The 20,727-nt window shown below is 42.7% G+C and overlaps 1 protein-coding gene across 1 annotated transcript; it reads left to right on the top strand.

Annotated features, from left to right (window-relative positions):
* The first annotated feature begins 1,357 nt into the window (after window positions 1-1,357).
* FUNDC2 (FUN14 domain containing 2) lies at window positions 1,358-17,720 on the top strand. Its single transcript, XM_082716682.1, has 5 exons — window positions 1,358-1,835; window positions 5,229-5,379; window positions 11,465-11,540; window positions 14,635-14,766; window positions 17,213-17,720. Exons 1-5 carry the CDS (start codon window positions 1,703-1,705, stop codon window positions 17,288-17,290), a joined length of 570 nt encoding a protein of 189 aa, XP_082572808.1. The 5' UTR covers window positions 1,358-1,702; the 3' UTR covers window positions 17,291-17,720.
* Window positions 17,721-20,727: the final 3,007 nt, after the last annotated feature.

Below are 20,727 nucleotides of genomic sequence, written 5' to 3'. Positions count from 1 at the left end.
CAGGCCTCTGTGGTCTCATGTCACTATGGCTACTGGCCTTCTTGCTCTTCCTTAAAATACCAAGCACACTCTTGCACCTGGACCTTAGCACTTGCTATCCCTTTTACTCGAAATATCTTTCCCCTAGATCGCCACACATTTCCACTTCCACATCTCCTTCAAGTCATGGCTCAGGTCTTGCCTTCTCAATGAGCTTAAATGTGGACTACTGCATTTACACTGCAGGTTCTCTACTCCCACTGACACTACTGATGTCCCTCCTGGCTTCATTTGTCTATGTAGCACTCATAACTATGCAGTATTCATGTATTTATTTATATGGCATTGCTGTTGTGTGATGCTTAAGGTTGTTTGCATTTGTCCCAGGTACAGGCTATATCTCCTTACATCAATAGGTAACCCTGCTGAGCTCAAGCAGAGCCCCTACCCAGATTAATGTTTATCAGGGGGAGTGAGGACCTCAAAGTATAGGAGAAAACAAGACGAAACTTGATCAGCGTTGCTATAAGAAATGTTATCACTGAGAGTAGTTTTGCACAGTATGGATGTGAGTGAGAGCAGCTGGTGAGGGGTTGTACAGCTTGGAAACAAGCAGGAAGAAATCCCTTTGGCAAACATTTGCTGAAGCCTTCTCTCCGGCAGGTACCTGGATACAGAGGTGATAGCTGGCATGTACTGATTAGGAACTGGTGTAAGTTACTTTAATTTAGCTGCTATTCTTGTCTTTATTTGTAAAGTGAAGCATAGAGAGGTTCAGCAACTTGGTCAAGATTACAAGGTTTGCAATCAGTAGCGTTCCAACCCCTGTAATCCAACTCCATACTTAATGGTCCAAACTCCTACGCTATGCTTTTAAGTGCGAGGTACACAGCATTGAAATATATAAGCAGCTGATATAATTAATACTTACCGAACGTAAGTCTGTCATACAGTATGTTGTGAGGTTAAATAAGTGCTGTGAACAAAAGGAAAGCTAGCAGGGTAAGGAGGGATGTACAAGGTTACAATTTTAACGAGGATGGTCATGGGAAATCTCACTGAGTAGGTTACAGTTCATCGAAAGGAGTTTGGCTTCTCTACTAAGGGCAACAGGGAGACATGGTAGGCTTCTGAGTAGAGGAGGGCTGTGATCAGAATTAGCTTTTAGACTGGTCTTTCTGGCGGGGAGAGAACAGACTTTAGGCAGATAAGGTAAGGAGCAGGTCGACCTACTCACTTCGGGCAAGAAATGACTGATTGTAAGTTGGGCACTGGAGGGTGAGAAACTGCTGGATTACCTGTGAAACGGTATGTATGAGGCATTGAGAGAGGCGTTCAACATTAAGACCCAAGTTTTTGGAATTGTGAACTTGCTATTAACGGCTTCCCAGGCTTCTCACTGCAATGGTTTTGTAAGCGTCTTTGTCTACTGGGTCAAAGCCAGGCACATACGAGCACTGATAAATACGTCCTCAACGTCGACACTAGTCAGCTTTACTTTTAATAAAGTAACGGGTAAAATAGGCTTTAGTAGGGACGGCGAGGCGACGGCCCGGTCTCAAGAAACAGCCCTGCAAGCGCCTCCCTCGGAGCCGGCTCTCGCGCACGCGCGTCTCGGCGCAGCCGCTGGGCGGGGCCGCGGAGCCTTGTGACGCAGCCCTGCGCGGGGGTGGGAAGTGCCCGTCAGACGGCCGGCCCGCCCTCTTCCGCCGCCGCCGTGGGAATGGAAACATCTGCCCCACGTGCCGGAAGCCAGCTTGCGGCGATGACGGCGCGCCACTCCGCGCCCTACCGCGCCGAAACCCTGCGGGTGTCATCGCGAGACGAGCTCGCCGAAATGGCCGCGTCCAGTCAAGGTAGGGGCGGGCGCGCGTCGCGCCGGCGCCACGGGGAGCCGCCTTTCTCGGCTCCGGAAGGGGAAGGGCTGCGTGCTCGCGGGTCCCGGCGGAGCTCCCCCGGGAGTTCTAGCGGCGCGCGGACCGGGAGGGCGTCCCGGGCTCGCCCCTGACCCTGCTGCTCCAAGGGTCCGGCCAAGGTCAGGCGCCGGGCTGGGACCGAACTGTCCCGGGGTGTGGTCGAGTGGGGCTCAGTGAACCTTCCGGCGCCGCCCGGGAGACGTCCTGTCCTCTTTCTCGGAAGCGCCGCGCCACTTTCAGCCTGCGGCGACGGCTTTGTCCCTTTGCCGGTCGGTTCAGACACTTGGCAAACCTCTTTCTGTGTGCAAAGGAACCTCCTGTTGCGCTGTTGATGGTTTTGAAAGAGTAGTGCACGTGGGGTGTGCTTGGAAATATTTTTTTTTTTAAATTCAGTCCGTGTACTCAAAGAACACTCTCTATAATAAAATACACGGAGGAGCATGGCTTTAAGTCACGCTTCTTTCCCTACTAATTAATTACCTTGCTTCACGTCATAGTCACTTCGGTACTGGATCACAAGATCCCATTGCGAAACACGGCCATCTTCGAAAACCCAATTATATAAACCTAAAATTACATAGATTATATTGAAAACAAAGGCAGTGAAGATACTCAGAATTCATAACTTTTTAATTATCTGCTATGCTACGCTCTTAACTATACTCTTGACGTTATTCACATCTATGCTGTTTGATGGAAATAACAGTATAAGATGCTCCTGTGCACAACTCTTTCTAACCCTGCGTTCAGTTATGTCACAGTTCCATGATGTCACACTCAAGGAGAGTGAGTATCTCGTGGAAATTGATACACCCTAGAGATCACACCCAGGCAGTTGTTAAACATTGACCAGAACCCTACCGAATTTATATGACCAAGGGGTGGAAATACACAATGTAATTCTTTTCCTTGACCCATAAACAAGGCTAAATGACTTTTGTCTACATACTGGTTAAGAGTGTTCGTTGAATAACTGAGTGAAGCTACAGGAACTAAACGTCTCTGATTTGATCCCCCTTTTCACTGGAGCCTCCAAAATTATGTTAAAAGAAAACTCAGGGGCACCCGGATGACACTGTAGGTTGAGTCAAACTCTTGTTTCAGCTCAATCCCAGGACAATGAAATCATGAGCCGAGCCAAAGGCAAAGGCTTACTTAACCCACTGAACCACCCAGGTGCCCCCCCCTTTTTTTCATTCTTGTTTTCAGTGATATTGTTTAACACAGGGAGAGAATTTCTTCAACATAGCAGTAATGTTTTACTGTTCTTTTGTACTGGTGTCTAATGTTACATTAGAAAAATAATTTTTGTGTAACTGTTTGTAAACCCATGTAATACCTAGCTCTTCAAACATCCATATTTTGGTTCTGTTAAATTGGGATCTATGATCCGTGTTGAATTATATTTTGTATATGATGTAAGATACTGATTACATTTTTTTTTTTTTTAGTACAGATACCTAGTACTTCTAACACAATTTGTTAAAACACTCTTTCCCTGTTAAATTGCCTTGGTGACATGTTCTTGAAAATCGAATGGGTATGTGTACATCTGCTTATGGACTCTGTGTTCTCTTCCATTCATATTTGTGTGTTGGTTCCACACTGTCAAATATGATAGCTTTATAAGTCTTGACCTTAGGTAGATGTATTCCACTGTAGCTTTGTAAGAAGTCTTGAAATTCCTTGAAGGTTGTTCTTTTTTTGTTGTCAAAGATTCCCTTATTTGAGAGAGAGAGAGAGCATGTGAGCAGGTGGGGAGGAGGGAAAGAGCAGGGGACAGGGGTAGATGGGGAAAGAATCCCAAGCTGGCTCCTCTCTTGACTTGAGCTGAAACCAAGAAGAGAGGCTTAACTGAATGGGCCACCCAGGTGCCCCAAACTGTTCTTTTCCCGCCAAAACAGTTTTGACCACTTGTGGCACGTTGTATTTTCCTAAATGATTCCAACAGTATCTTTCATTCCACCTGATCTTAGTGTGACTTTGACACTCCTCCCACTCAGTGATGGGATCTACATATTCCCTCTTGAATCTGTGTGGGAGTTTGTGACTGCTTCTACAGAAAGTGGTGGAAGTAATACTGCTTGGCTTCCAAAGCCAGGTCTTAAATAGTTAACAGCTTCTGCTTAGCCTTCAAGCTGCCTCCCTGCTCTCTCACTGCCTCCCTTGGAGTGTACCCTTGAGCCCAGGCACCATGCTGTACGGAAGTCCAGATGAACCCACATAGAGAGGCAGCCTGTGTGTGTGAGTGTGATAGATGATTCCAGACCTTCGGACTGTAAGTCTTCCAGCTGACTCCTCAGACATCACAGAATAGGAATGGACTGTAATGCCCTATCCTGTCTGAATCCTGACCTGCAGAATCTAAGAGCATAATACATTATTGTTTAGCTCCATGAAGTTTTGGGGTAATTTGGCACAGGACCTGAAACACTACTCCTGGTGAGTGCTTCCATCTCCATGTAGATTTTAGAACCAGCTTGTCCTCTTCTAGGTAAAAATGTACTCTTTGACTGGGATGGCATGGAGTTTGTAGATGGAGAGGGAGAGAGGGAGCATCGTAACAGTATGGCCTTTCGCAAAACAAAGGATTGCGTCAGTTTCAGTTTCTGTCATCTTCACTTGCTCTCTGCAGTGTATTGTTCTTTACAATGTAGAGGTCTTGTGTCTCGTTCTTTAAATTTATCCCTGCATTATATAACCACAGAAAACGGAATTAGACATTTTGTTCACTTTTTCCTTTCTTGGACAAATCACTTAACCTCTGAGCTTCTGTTTCTTAATTATAAAGCAGGGTAATAAATACGAACTTGGTTTGTACCTACTGTGTTCTGTGGATTTAATTAGGTATATATGTTTATTGTTTAGCACATTGCTTAGTGAATAGTAACAGCTCAATTGAACATTACCTTTTATTTTTATTATCAATGGAGATCCATATAGTGGTAAAAATTTGTGAATTTGTGGGCTAAATAGTGTTGTATTCTTGAAAAGGAGAGGCAAGTGAAGAAAATCCGTTTTATTTAGGATAATTATTATTACTATCAGGTTTTGTACAGCCATTGATTGTTTTTAAATTTGAGAGGAAAAACTAGGCTACTAATTCTAAATTGTTTAGTCATTTTTTCCTCTAAGACAGATCATTATTTGTTGATTTTAGTCTGATTTTCAAGTCACTAGCTACAATTTCAGAGTTAATTTGCCATGTAAAATAGAATATTTGCAGGTTTTTACTACAATACCCACTTCCTTAAAAATCTCTTAAATCTAGTTGCGAATTGTGATTTATTGTAAAAGTAAATATTTTCTTATTCAGTATCTTAATTCTTGTAGGAAACTTTGAGGGAAATTTTGAGTCACTGGACCTTGCAGAATTTGCTAAAAAGCAGCCATGGTGGCGCAAGCTGTTTGGGCAGGAGTCTGGGCCCTCGGCTGAAAAATACAGCGTGGCAACCCAGCTGCTAATTGGAGGCGTTACTGGATGGTAAGTGATGAGAACGATGTCCATTGTCTTTTTTGCATGATTTAGCTTTGCAGTTACACGAACCTTCTCCTTAACTAATGAAAGCACATTGACTTTTGTGACATTGATCACTTAGTGTGTAGCATTCATGTAAACATAGTAGTTAATACACGCCAGGCACTGTTTTGAGTACTTAAATATTTCATTTAAGTGAAAATGAGGACAGACAATGCAGTACCAATTTCAGAGTTTTTGAAATTTCAGAGTTGTTGCATCGTCTGTCCTCATTTTTCTTCCAGTTTTATTGAGAAATAACATCAAACATCACTTTATTTAAGTTTAAGGTTTGATTTACATCTGCTGTGAAATGATTACCACAACAGGGTTAGTGAACATTCATCATCTCATACACATATAATAAAAAGAGAAGAAAAAATTTTCTTCCTGAGATGAAAACTCTCAGAATCTACTCTCTTAACTGTTTCTTGTACACCATACAGCAGCGGTAGCTATAGTCCTCATGTTGTACATTACCTCCCTAATACTTCCTTCTAAGTGGGAGTTTGTAACTTTTGACCACCTTCATCTAATTCCCTCTCCCCCAGCCCCCCGACTCTGGTAACCACAGATTTGATCACTTTTCCTATGAGTTTTGTGTGTTTTTGTTTGAGATTGCATATATAACGGGGATCATACAGTATTTGTCTGCCATTGTCTGACTTTTCACTCAGTATAATGTCCTCAGGGTCAGTCCGTGTTATCACAAATGGTAGGATTTCGTTTTTCGATGGCGGCATAATACGCCGTGGTGTATGTGGGGCATGTGTGTATGACACGTTTATCCGTTCATCCACTGATGTATCTCAGGTTGTTTCCATGACTTGGCTATTGTAAACAGTGCTGCCGTGAATGGGGGGTGGCAGATATCTTTTTGAGTCAGGTTAGAGTTCTTTCCTTTAGATAAATTTCCCGAAGTGGAATTGCTGGATCCTGTGATAGTTCTATTTTTAGTTTTTTAAAAGATTTTATTAATTTGTCAGAGAGAGAGAGAGGGGAATGGCAGAGGGAGAGGAAGCTGAGCAGGGAGCCCGATGTACAGTTGGATCCCAGGACCCCGGGATCGCGACCTGAGCCAATGGCAGATGCTTCACTGACTGAGCCACACGGGCACCCTATTTTTGATTTTTTGAGTATCGTCCATATTGTTTTTCACAATGGCTGTACCAATTTACAGTTCCACTAACAGTATACAAAAATTCACTTTTCTCTACACCAAGAAGTAGAGAACACAAACATACACAAATATTTTAGTATTTATATAGATAGATACTTCATTTCCTTCTCACACCAACTCTGACATTGGTATTGTAATTCTGCTCATTTTATAGGAACTAAGGCTTAAAAGGCCCAGGGCCATATGGATAGAAAGCGGTATAATTAGGAGCCAGCCAATAACTTCCTCAGTTGTGACACAGCTTATGGCTTCATTTGTAACAAATTCAAGGCATATATAAGGCATCAATCTCATCTCTACTTTTTACATTTGAAAACGTTATTGTAGGGGCGCCTGGGTGGCTCAGTGGGGTAAAGCCTCTGCCTTCGGCTCAGGTCATGATCTCAGGGTCCTGGGATCGAGCCCCGCATCGGGCTCTCTGCTCGGCGGGGAGCCTGCTTCTTCCCTCTCTCTCTCTCTCTCTGCCTGCCTCTCTGTCTACTTGTGATCTCTCTCTATCAAATAAATAAATAAAATATTTTAAAAAAAGAAAACGTTATTGTACAAGGTAATGTAAGTACAGAATAGTACCTATAATATGTGTACACTTTAATGAATACATATAGAGCAGACACCTATGTAACCACCACACAGGTAAAAAAATGTAACTAGCACTCCAAAAACTCTAGAGATAAATGCTGTACTGATAATTATGTAGTTTTTTCTTTGTAGTTTAACACCAATTCTATCTGTAACTAATATACTGTAGTTAACCTGCTTTTGAACTTTAAGTAAATGCAATTTTGCTCAATTTGTTTTGTGTGTAGTTATAGTTTCTTTGTTTTCATTTGTATATAGAATTTCATTGCATGTTATACCATACTATTTTTATCCAGGTGATGACTGACATTTGAGTTGATTCCATTTTTGGCTAATTTTTTAATAGATTTTATTTATTTATCTGACAGTGAGTTAGAGAGCACAGCAGGGGGAGCAGCAGAGGGAGAGAAGAAGCGGTCTTGCCCCGAGCAGGGAGCCCGATGTGGGGCTCCATCCCAGGACCCTGAGATCATGACCTGAGCTGAGGGTAGATGCTTAATGACTGAGCCACCCAGGTGTCCCCAGTTTTGGGCTAATTTAAACAATGCTGATAGGAACTCTGTACAGTTAATTTCCTGGTGTGTATATATGCACATTTTTGTATGGTCTGTACCTAGGAGTTGAATTGCTAGGTTATGGGACATAAGTATCTGGCTTTGCTGGGTAAGTCAAACTGCTTTCCAAAAGTAGTATTAACAGTTTACCCTCCCAGGAACAAGGATTGAGTGTTACTGATGCTATCCATTCGTGTGAGCACTTGATTTTGCCAGACTTAAATTTTTACTGGTCTGATAGTTGTATCTCACATGTTTTTCATTTATACTTTGCTAAGTAGTGGTGACATTGACTAACTTCTATGTATTGTTCTTGACCATTTTGGATCTCTTCTTTCTTTGATAAAGTCTCATTTTTAATCTTTTGTAATTTTTCTGTTAAGTTGTCATTCTTTTTCTTACAGAGTTACAACAGTTCTTTATATATTCTGAATAGGTGTCCTTTGTTGGTTGTATGTTTTATAGGTATTTTTACTCATTCTGCATTCTGTGATTGTCTTTTCATTTGCCTTTTGGTATCTTTTGATGCACTGATCTTATTTTTAATATGGTCAGTTTTACTGATCTTTACCTTAATGGTTAGTAATTTTTGTGTCCTGTTGAAGTAATCTTTGCCTACCCCATATGCTCCAACTTTATTTCTTTACCTTTCACATTTACATTTATAAATCCACCTGGAATTGTTTTTTGTGTTTGGTTTGTGGTAGATTCCTCTTTCTTTTTTTTCATGTGGAATACCCAGTTGTCCCAAGTCAGTTATCCTTCCCCCATTACTCTGCCACACTCTCTCTGTGTGTAACTGCCATTTTGATTCCCAGGAACTTTTTGGCTATTCTTTATTTTTTTAAACAGTTTAGTAAATAAATTGCCAAATCAGAAGTATAAACAAGTATACAATTGTTTAAAAGTACAATTTAACTTACTTTTTAACTTACTTTCTTTAACTGTTTAAAAGTACAATTTAAACAAGTTTACAGTTTGAGGGGCGCCTGCGTGGTTCAGCTGGGGAAGTGTCTGCCTTTGGCTCAGGTCATGATCCCAGGGTTCTGGGATAGAGCCCCCAATCTGGCTCCCTTCTCCCTCCCCCCTCCCCCTCCCCCTGCTTGTACTCTCTCTCTCTGTCAAATAAATAAATAACATCTTATAAAGTATACAGTTTGATGGATTTATGTATAAATCATAGCCACAGTCAAGGTAATGAACACATCCATCACTCTAGAAGTTTCTTTGTACCTCTGCCTAATCCCTTTCATGCCCCACTAACCTCTGATCTGCATTCTATCACTGTAGACTACTTTGCATCTTCTAAGAATTATATATAAATGGAATTATACAGTATGTGTTCTTTTTTTGTCTGGCTGCTTTCTTCTGGTTAGCGTACTAATTTTGAGGTTCATCTATGCGGTTTCTTTTAAATCAGTAGTTCAGTCCTTTTCCTTGGTAAGTAGTAGTCTGTTGTGAGGAAGAACCATTTTGTTTATCCTTTACCTTTGGTGGATATTGGTTTGTTTCCACTTCGGGGCCAAAACTGCTATGAACATTTGTGTGCGAGTCTGCATGAACATACGCTTTTCTTTCTTTTGGGTCAGTACCTAGGAATAGCATGGCTGGGGGCTGTAAGTGGAATGCCTTAACTTCTTAAGAACCTGGCATACACTTTTGTGAAATGCCCGTACTGTCTTATACCTCTGCCAGCAACGTAGGACAGTTCCGGTCTTTCCATCTCTTCACTAGCTCTTGGGCATTATGCCTTTTTGATTACAACCATCAAGTGGTATCTCACTGTAGTTTTAAGTTGTATTTCCCTAATGATTAATGATATTAGCATCTTTTCATGGCCTTGTTTTTGCCATCCATCTATCTTCAATGAGGTATCTGTTCAGATCTTTTCTCCATATTTTTATTGGGATGTTGGTTTTCTCATTACAGAGTTCTAAGTGTTCTTTACATATTCCAGATACAGATTTTATATCAGATATGTGATTTGCAAATATATTCTTCTACTTTTTAGCTTTTTATTCTCCTAACAGTAAAGAACGGAAGTTCTGAACTTTGAAATGTAATTTATCAACTTTTTTTTTTTGTAGCTCTAGCTTTTTTTTTTTTTTTAATTTATTTGACAGAGAAAGAGACATCACAGGTAGGCAGAGAGGCAGGCAGAGAGGGAGGGGGAAGCAGGCTCCCCACAGAGTGGAGATCCCCATGTGGGGCTCGATCCCAGGACCCTGAGATCAGGACCTGAGCCGAAGGCAGCGGCTTAACCCACTGAGCCACCCAGGCGCCCCTGTAGCTCTAGCTTTTGATGTCATGTCTGAGAATATTTTCCTAATCTAGGATCACTAAGACTTTCTTCTGTATGTTCTTCTAGATAATAAATAGGTTTAGATTTTTCATTAGGTCCATGATTGATTTTGTTTTACTTTTTGAATATGTTTCAAGGTAGGAATCTAAGTTCTTTATTTGCATATGGTACCTAATTGTTTTGATGAAAAGACTATACTTCTCTATATATTGCTTTTGTACTTTTGTCAAAAATCAATTGACTAGATGTCTGTTTCTGAACTCTTTTTTTTTTAAGATTTTGTTTTTAGGTAATCTCTATCCCCAACGTGGGGCTCAAACCCATGAGTTCTGACTGAGCCAGCCAGGTGCCTCTGTTTCTGAACTCTTTGTTGTTGTTGTTTTTAAAGTATTTTTAGTTTTGGTTTTAGTTTTTAAGTAGGCTCCATACCCAGTGTGGAGCCCAGTTGTGGGGCTTAAACCCACAACCATGAGATCGAGACCTGAGCTGAGATCAAGAGTTAGATGCTTAACGGACTGAGACACCCTGGTGCCCCCTGGACTCTTTAAGTGGTTTTGTCAATCTTTGTGCTAGTATCACACTGTATTTATCACTGTAACTTTATAAGTCATGAAATCAGGTAAATCTTACAACTTTGTACCTTTTTTAAGTTGATAGGACACTTCTGGGTACACAGCATTTTCATATGAATTTTAGAATAAGCTTGCTTCCAGTTTCTGCGAAAAATCTGATGAGATTTTGACTGGGATTGCATTGATCCATAAACTGTGTTTAGGTTTCTTTCAGTTTCTCTCAGCAATGCTTTGTAGGTCTTGCACATCTTATTTTTTGATATTATTATAAATGGTATTTTTAAATTTCAACTTCTGACTGTTCATTGCTTGTATATAGAAACGCAGTTGGCTGTTTTGTAAATGGCTCTCGCCAAAGTCACTTACTCATATGCAGAGCTTGGGGGTCCCCTCAGGTTTGTTAATTTCCTGGGAGGATATTTGCCTTCATGGTTTCCCCCTAGAATTCCTTCTCCACAGTGTAGCCAGAGTCATCTTTTAAAGTGCAACCCAGGGGCGCCTGGGTGGCCGAGTTGATTCACTGTCTGCCTTCAGCTCAGGTCATGATCCCGGAGTCCCAGGATCCCTGCTGGGCAGGGAGTCTGCTTCTTCATCTTCCCCTCCACCTGCCAGTGCGCTCTCTCAGATAAATAAATACATAAATGTTTAGATTTGCTCAAGACCACAAAATTAGTAAGTGGTAGGTAGGTAAGATTTGAATCAGGGTCTTGGTGAGCTCAGAGCCTCTGCTCTCTGCTGATACAGCGTAAGAGGGGGAAGGAGCTGGGTCATCCCAAGGTAAGTAGATATGAACATTGTTAGACGTGCATGTACGTGTGCACTCCACAGCCTGTCCACTTGTCTGACGTTGCTTTGGTTTTTGTAGGTGCACGGGTTTCATATTCCAGAAGGTTGGAAAGTTGGCTGCAACAGCTGTGGGAGGTGGATTTTTTCTCCTTCAGGTCTGTATGTGAAATGTCCCCAGATGTTTGGAAATCCCCCTTGCCCATGAGGAATGCGGTATGAGGAGCTGTCGCATAGTCTTGGGTATATTATTCTAGAATAGCCCTTGCACTTATTTTCAGCATACTATTTGAAATGCTAGTGACCATTTGAATCAAATTTCACCAGTTAGTAGTCACATTTTGCTTTGGAATCTGTGACATGGGGACATAGGATATATTCCATATCATAGCTCCCTTGTAGGGTTTTTAAGACCATTTGAAATATTAAAGAAATGTGATTTCAGGAATAGGAAGTGTTATGCAGGGCCCTGTGGTAGGGTTTATTTTACACAGGGAACACTGATTCCAGAGCAGTCAGATGAGCCAGAGTTAATTTCAGAACTATGAGGTATTGGTTTGCAAACTTGACTCCATGTTGGAATTACCTAAGGAGTTTTAAAAAACGCTTATGCTTGAGGCCTGCCTCCTGCCCTCTCCCCACCTGATTTTATAGGTGGAAGGTCTGCTCACACATCTAAGTGTTTTTTTTAAAGGTTTTATTTATTTATTTGACAGACAGAGAGCACAAGCAGAGGGAATGGCAGGCAGAGGGAGAAGCAGGCTCCCGCCGAGCAGACAGCCCGATGCGGGACTCGATCCCAGGACACAGGGATCGTGACCTGAGCTGAAGGCAGATGCTTCGCTGACTGAGCCCCCCCAGGCGCCCTCACATCTAAGTATTTTTAAGAGTCCTGAGGTGATTCTCATGTGGAGCAGAGTCAGAACCACTGCTCTGTAGGAGCCATAACTTGTTGAATTGTGCCCCAGTCTCTGAATTCATAGCCCTTCGTGTCCTGCAGTCGACGGCCCTCATTTTAGCAGGGTAAGTGCTACCTTTGAACCGCAGGAGGAGTGAGTTTCCCACTTGGGTCAGGCGAAAGTTCAGTGTGTGGGAGGAGAAGGCTGGTGACTGGCGGGCCTGGCTGGTGGCCGGGTTAGGGCATAGTGTTGCCACACAGCAGATTCCCTCAAATACGAAGCTCGACATAACCACCATTTTATTATCTCTCACAGTTTCTGTGGGTCAGTAATTTGGAGAGGGTAAGGTGGGTGCCTGTGGCCGCGGGTCTCGTGGCTACAGGTAGGAGGTGGCTGGAGCTGGATAAGCAGAGCCCTCCTCGCACCTTTCCCTGTCCTTCTTCTTCGCCCTTCAGGGTTAACCCTTGGTTAAACCCTGTGGTTTCCCCTACACCCTGCTCTAGGCTTGACTTTGTAATTATCTTAGTGTTGCTTTGAAATCGCTTTTTAACTTTCATCTTAAACTTTTTTTACTTGAAGTATATTTGACGTACAATAGTAGTTTCAGGGTACAACATAGTGATTCATTATTTATATACATTACAAGATCTCTTAATCTCTGAATTTTGGGGGCCCTGACTGACAGAAGCAATGGCTACTGAAAGGATCACCAGGAAAGATTCTCCAAATGGGATTCTGGTATTGCATGAGTCAGGTAGTCAAGGAGTACAGGGCTTCCTCCTGGCTAGGGGAGGCGGGTGGCACCTGGGGAGTCCATGCTGTGCACTCAGCTGTTGGTCACCAGAGGGATGTGGTGGCCATAAAGTAAACGTGGGAAGAATTAATCTCTTTTATGATAATGAGTCATCTGTGAATATGTGCTTTCTCTCCATTTACTTAGGTCTTTAATGTCTTCGCATAGGCTTTAAAATGTTTTTTCATATACATCTTCTACACTGTGCCTTGATTTTTTTTTTTTTTTTTTTTTTTTTTTTTTTTTTTTGTGCCTTGATTTTTATCCCTAGATACCTCACACCTTCAGTTACACATGGCCTTCCTTGGCCACATGCTCAGCCCCAGTCAGCTGGACTCATAGGCTTATTTGCTATTCACATAGCCTTTTTATGAATGAGACAGTTTTTTAACCCAGCATTTGTTCTAATGGTTTTTTTTTTAACATTTTACTTATTTATTTGGCAGTGAGAGAGCGAGCACAAGCAGAGGGAGAAGCAGGCTCCCCATTAAGCAGGAGCACGATGTGGGGTTCAGTCCCAGGAGCCCGGGATTGTGACCTGAGCTGAAGGCAGACGCTTAGTGACTGAGCCACCCAGCGCCCCTGTTCTAATGCTTCTTGTTGGCAGCTGCCACCTGTCTAGCAATTCTGTCCAGATCCCTCTGTCCCTGAGCTGTCAGTTCACAGCCTCCGTCTTGGTCCTTTTCCTCCATTTTTAGCCCCACTGGACCTTGGAGGACCCTATGGAACATGCCTTTGGAGCCCCTGCTGAAGTGGCCCAGAATGACACCATGTCCCTGACGTCCCCCATGGATCTTGATCGTGGAGAGGAAGAGCAACAATGCCAGAGGAGACTAGAGAGGAGTTTCAGTTTTAGATATTTTGAGAAGTTCAGATAGATATGACTTCCCAAAACTTTGGTGGAGAGAAGTGACACGGATGGAAGATTGACTGACGGGCTGTAATGAGTCTCTAGTTCGTCGGGTAGCAGCATACTGCAGTCAGTTTTGTCCTATTCACACATTCTCAGTGAAGGTGTTTTCACTGAGCTTTAGTGTTTGTGCCTGCTGTGTTCACTCAGGGAAGTAGGCGGATTCTATGCAGTATTTAGATGTGTTTCCCTCAGTACCACTGACATGAAGTTGCTCTGGAGGGACCTCTGTGGGGCCACACACTAGATTTCGTTCTGAGCTGATAGCGATTATGTTGGCTGAGGTCTGTAAGGTTTCTTCACCTTACATCTTGACTTTCAATTCTGATTTTCTTCTTACCATTTTATATTTTTAGGCTAACTTACAAGTTTGTAGAGAGGGAGAAGAGTATAAATAAGGGTAAAAGGATTGCCAGGAGCAGTTGGAGGTCGGTCTGTTGATGTGCATCAGGCATAGGCCCTTGCATGTTGGGTGGATACCGAGTAGATGTGGAGTGAATGTCATTGTCATGCAATGAATTAGACGCAGATGTCTCAAGAGACGTAGAGTCAGAAGGGTTTTTGGTAACGTACTTCAGTGACTCCATCGTAATGAACAGAAATAACAAGCCTGTGTTTCTTGTTCTTTGCCGTCATTATCGCAACGATAGCTCGCGAACCACACTGGGTACATCAAGGTTGACTGGCAGCGAGTAGAGAAGGACATGAAGAAAGCCAAGGAGCAGCTGAAGATCCGTAAGAGCAACCAGCTGTCCACGGAGGTCAGAAGCAAAGCGGAGGAGGTGAGGCGAACCCTTGGCGCGCGCTTAGAGCTGGTAATTGACGTGCCAGTGACTTCTGTCAGGGAGTGCGAATGCGAAATGATCATTTATGTATGTGGTTTGGTCGTGCCTTGAATTCGTTTTGCAGCAAGTGGGACGCAGATGGTTTTGCATCACACTTTGTCTCCGTGCGCGCGCTCCTCTGAAATGTGTGCCCTGGGCGTGCTCACGTAACCAGCAGGAGCTTCGACCTTCAGAGGTCGGCAGCCTGTTCTTTGTGAAGGGCTGGGTGATAAATATTTCCAGCTTTGTAGACCCTGTGGTCTCTGACACAACTCCTGAGCTCCGGTGTTGCAGCGAAACTTCATTTAAAAAATAATGAATACTGTTTTTCTGAAAATAAATAAATTAATTCATAAAATAAATAAATAAATAAATATAAATAAAAATGGGCAGCATTTGGTGCAGAGGCAATGTTATTCACTCGCCTCTGCTCCAACACATGAAACCAGGTTAGGTTATACTGGCGGGCACTTGTGAGGGACAGGAGAAGTCCTTCTTTTTTAAAAGAATTTTGCTACTTTATTACCTTTGGAAATATGTTAAATGTGCCGAAGAAATAAGTGCTCTGAAGTGGGGAGAAATAAACTTGGTCAAGGTGTCAGGAAGGTTCTGGGTTCACAGAAAAAAGAGACGGAATAAGTGCAGAAGAGGGATTCAGGCGGAAATTGAAACAGGCCTTGAAATGTTGCCGAGTGATGGCAACAAAATAAAACAGGTTAAACCCACAAAGACCAAGAGAACAGGAGAAAAATACCAGAAGACCAGAAATGTCAGCAAGTTTCTAGAAGTTGGAAAACAGGTAGGTGAGTGGTAAATACTGGTCCACCTTGCCAGGTACGTAATGACAGTTGCTGTGTGGTGGTGGGTGGCAGGCCAATGCTGGTCCTTGGCCCAGATGGATGGTGGCATCTGTGGGCGCCCAGGAGTGCAGATAATCCTTCCCACTTCTCTCCCCCTGCCTCAAGCTCAGGGTTATAAAAGTGACAGTTTTTTCATTTTGCCAGAACGTGACTATTCACATAATAACAAAAGTAATACGTGATTGTTGAAAACTTCTTCAGTGACATGGGAAGTAATGTAATAAACTGTTGAGTCACAGAGGGAACTTGTTATAAACTATCCAGGTTTGGAATTAGTTCATTCCACAAATATTTGTATTCCTATTTGTGGCCTGGTACTGTCACCGGCTCCAGGGATAGTGGCTGGTTCCCCCCTTAGAGCCCATGTTGTTACTTGGGAAGCCAGGGAATGAGGGTCATAAATTCAGTGTTCAGCAGTCAAGTCATCAGTGACTTCAGTGACAACAGTTCTGGCCAAACTGTAGCAAGTTGAGGAATGAGTAGGAAGTAAGACAGTAAAGATAATGAATGAAAAACAATCATTTTAGGAATTTGTGTGATTTTTTTCGTTCCCCCTAAGAATGGTAGATGGCAAAAGACAGTACCTCAGGTAGGGAAATGTGCGGTCCAGTCCAGTCAAGTCAGAGAGCCAGTGAAAGGAACATAGGAAGTCATAGGTGTAGTGGGAGTGAGGATGCTCAGGGACTGGGCAGTTGAGTGGAGCAGGTCGGGGTATGAGTGGCTTAAATGGTTGGGACATGAAGTCACTGCACTTGAGTTCAAGAAATGATGAACTACATTTAAATACAGCTTTAATACAGCTTTTTTTCTTTCCCCATAGTTTCCCCCATGAACTCTGTCCTTCCCTGTTCCTCAGTGAACTCTCGGGCAGATTTCTTAGCTCTCGAACAGACATAACTGAAGACAGATTCCGAGGAGTTGCCTTTGGCTTCTCCTCCTTATCCCTCACATGGCCAGTCATCCCATCAAAGTCCTTGTATCATTTCGCATTAACATCCCTGCTACCGGGGCGCCTGGGTGGCTCAGTGTGTTAAAGCCTCTGCCTTCGGCTCAGGTCATGATCCCAGGATCCTTGGATCAAGTCCCGCATCGGGCTCTCAGCTCAGCAGGGAGCCTGCTTCCTCCTCTCTCTCTCTCTCTGTCTGACTCTGCCTACTTGTGATCTCTGTCAAATAAATAAATAAAATCTTTAAAAAAAAATCCCTGCTACCATTTTTTAAAATGTAATTTAATTTTTTCAGTGTTCCAGAGTTCATTGTTTATGCACCACACCCAGTGCTCCATGCAATCCGTGTCCTCTGTAACACCCACCACCAGGCTCCCCCAGGCCCCCAACCCCCCTCCTCCCCAAAACCTTCAGTTTGTTTCTCAGAGCCCACAGTCTCTCATGGTTTGTCCCCCGCTCTGATTGCCCTGCTACCATCTTGACCTAGAGACCCAGTGGTGAAGGGATTGACATTGTTAAGATCGCATAGGTAATAGAGATCTGATTCCTAAGAATATCCCTAGCAAAATAACCCACTTTTGCTATCTTCTGTTCCTAGGTAGTGTCATTTGTGAAGAAGAACGTTCTAGTGACTGGGGGATTTTTTGGAGGCTTTCTGCTTGGCATGGCATCCTAAGGACGACAACTTCACTTCTGTTACTCCTGTTTTTTTCCAGCCAGCAGCCTCTTCACTCCATCATAGGACATCAAGTTTGTCCTACTTCTTCCATGACTTCCTCCTTGCTGTGGCATATCTGAATGGCTTCTGTAGGCATCTGTCGGTGCAAGTTGATACAGCCCTATTATGAACTTGATGGCAGCGGAAGAGACCATAGACATTAGCTCTTCTCCCCACTTGACTAATCTGTAGGTCAGCAGAAATGTTCCTTCCCCTTAGCCCATGTAAGATACTTAACAGACCATGGTATATGAGATGGCTTGCCTTGGAGGTTGGGTGGATCCTCAAAGGTTGTCCCAAACTTGATTTGGAAAAGAAATCACAAGCATAGAGATACCTTATGTGCTGCATGGAAAGGAACTGAATACATATGCCTTTAAGCATGAAAGACTTGGTATCTGGTGTCTACTTTCTTTCTAGTTGGTTTTAGATTACAGAAAGAGAGCTATTTATATACCTGCTATAATTATCCTGATAAAAATGGCAGTATAAGCACTACAATTGAAAAATCCAAATATGGAATGAACTTGTGCTAAAGGGATATATATATATTATATATATATATATATAATATATATATATTCTGAGCTAAAGGTATTGTGTTCAGTGGAAAACCAACTAACAGATACATCATCTGATGGTCAAATTTAGTGAATCATTTAGGGGCATTAAGATATTATCCGGGGATGTTTTCCACCATAAAGCACTCACAGCCATTTCCAAAGGGTTTTTTCATGGTAAAATAAGTGACTATAGTTAGGAAAGGGAAGAAGCTCTTGGATTTTTATTTCACAGAAAAGGTTTTAAGCTTTGAAAGGTAAAGTATTATTTACCTCTTGTTGAAACATTAGGGGTAGCCATAGCTCCTTTGTGCCAATTCTGTTTCTTTATCTAATTGGTATGAAATACCTCACATTTCAGCCAGAGTTTTAAAGAGGTGGCATTGCAGGCGTTCAGAACGGAGAAGAGTAGCAATGGCATGTGTGAAGTAAATTACTTCCATCATCACACGTCCTGCTGTCTCACAGTGGCCCCAACTCTTAGAATTATTCTTTAAAGTAAAAGTTTATAGACACACATAGATGTGTGTAGAATCTTAGCACAGTTTGTCTGCAACCTCAGCTGGAATGTCCGCTTGTGGAGGGGACGGCTGTGTCTTCACCACTACACCCATGGAACCGAGCACTTACTAGGTATCCAGGGTTGATTGAGTAGCTGAATAATGACCTCATGATTATAAATGTATCCAGAAAAGGGACTGATCCCAAGAATTATTTGAGACTGAGTTCTGAGAATGAGAAAAACAATTAATTCTTACACTTGTAGGTGATCTCTGCAAATGTATGTTTTTTAAGGCCTTCTTTTAATATGTTTGCCTTTTAACTTATCTTAGGAAAAATGGATTGAATTTGGAAATTGTAGCTACCAGTGGATGCGTGGAACTTTTTAGAATTCATCCATCTGCATTTTTCTCTCCTCATTTTAAGGCAACAGAAGCTATTTTGCTTACAATATGTATGAACCGTCCCCCAATCGTAATGGTATGAGCCTCTGTATTGCATATTTTTGTGTGAGAACTTAAAAAAAGGTTTTCACTTTTTATTATGGAAACTTCCAAACATATCTAAGAGAAAAAGTACAGTGACCCTCATATATTGATCACCCACCTTCAATGATCGTCAAATTGCTTTATCAGTTGTTTTGGAAACAATTATAAAATGTATCCTTTCATTATATTTTAGTGTGTATCTCTAAAAGGTAAGAACTGTTTCTAAAATCATAAATATAATATTCTACTCTCATACCAAAAAATTAATAATAATTCCTTAATATCATCAAATATCTGGCCAGTTTTCAAAATTTCCTGTCTCTTAGAGTTTTGCATTTGGTTATTTGAATCAAAATCCATGTAAGGTTACCCACATTGCATTCAGATGATCTCTTACGTCTCTTTTAATCTTTATGTTCTTTTTCTTCTTTTTTTTTTTTTGGCCTGCAGTATAGTTACTGAAGACACTGAGTTGTTTGTTCCTTTTAGTTTTCTACATTCTGCTTCTGATGCAGGGTCCCTGGGTTAGGTCCTAGACGGCAATCGAGGCTGTAGCTCTTCGATGACTTGACCCACGTCATTCACCCAGACCAATAGAATGGTGACTGTAAAACCTAACTCATGTATTTTAACTCATCTGTATTTTCCTGTGATTATTGGTGAGGACAGTAGGTCATTCTAACCTTTCATCAGCTTGTAATAGATAATACCAAAATAAAACCTGTAAGTTCCTTTGGAAGTTTCTTCCAAGCGTTCTGGGACCCTGAAGTGAAGGTCAGGGTTGCAGGTGGGCCTCATGCTGCTGCGATGAGAATGGTCCTGAGTTCTGTCCACCAAGTAGGGCCACCGCCGTGCCAGTGCGGCGTGCTCTGGTGTATGTGTTGGATTTCAGCAGGCGTTTAGGGAGCTTCCAAATTGAGGCCCTGTTGCCAGAACTTTGTTTGAGATGATGACGGGGAAGGTAAGATCTCTCCCAAAAGAACAACTAGCAGCCGACCCATCGTACAAAACCAAGATACCAGGACCAGGCAGTTGCACACATGATGATATCATTTTTTTTTTTTTATTAGTGAGACACATACTTTTCTCCAGAACCCGGAGTCCAGTAATGTGCTGGGCTTCTCTCTGAAGAAACTCGATTTTCTGTGAATGACAGAGGAAGCCAGCATGTTTGGGAGTTCGGTGCCCCCTGCTGGCAGGGATGTGGTAACACCATACTCGGGGCTTCTCTACCTGTAGTTTGGCCCAGATTAGGACAAACTGCTGTGAACGTGTCTCAGTCCTGCCCAGTCCCATCCCGGCAGCAACAGTTCATCCAAGGGTGGCTCAGGGTCCCAAGGGCACCGGGAGGGGCCGTGGTGGCCTAGTAGGGGACAGAAAGGGCACAGTGGGTTGCACGGGGGCAGGGTGGCAAAGGGGAGAAAAGCCTTGCAGGTGTTTCAGCCTCGGGTGTGGAAATGTGTCCGTCAGACAAGGTCACAGCAGTTTCTCTATAATGCTTGAGTTCCTTCTCCCCAAAGTTCGCCCTGGTGTCCAACGAGACGTGAGAGGGACCCAACTTTCAGTTTAGGCTGCTGCCTTCTCAGGCTCAAAAAAATAAGACTCTACTGTTGTCGGTCATCGTAAGGCTCTGTGTCCTCATTGCTGAGCAGCATCATTGTCATTAGTGTCACTGTCATTGTCATTTTCCTCCTGCTTCCCATCTGGCCCTCATGTTTGCTCCGACTGGGGACGTTCATCAAACAGCAGGAGTCCTGACTCCCCCCACCTGCCCTACCACTTGGTAAGAGTCCTCCTTACTGGACCTGGGCAGTTACTGCCTCATGGATGCCGGCAGAAGACAGGA

The sequence above is a fragment of the Mustela nivalis genome, assembly GCF_964662115.1.
Source record: "Mustela nivalis genome assembly, chromosome: X".
NCBI lineage: Eukaryota > Metazoa > Chordata > Mammalia > Carnivora > Mustelidae > Mustela > Mustela nivalis.
This window is presented reverse-complemented; position numbering and strand designations above follow the sequence as displayed.

Excerpts from the sequence above, each read along its gene's own strand:
- FUNDC2 (XM_082716682.1), top strand. The coding sequence starts at position 1,703 with ATGGAAACATCTGCCCCACGTGCCGGAAGCCAGCTTGCGGCGATGACG. Across the intron at positions 11,541-14,634 it reads GTGGATTTTTTCTCCTTCAG|CTCGCGAACCACACTGGGTA; the intron begins GTCTGTATGTGA and ends TCGCAACGATAG. Across the intron at positions 14,767-17,212 it reads TCAGAAGCAAAGCGGAGGAG|GTAGTGTCATTTGTGAAGAA; the intron begins GTGAGGCGAACC and ends TTCTGTTCCTAG.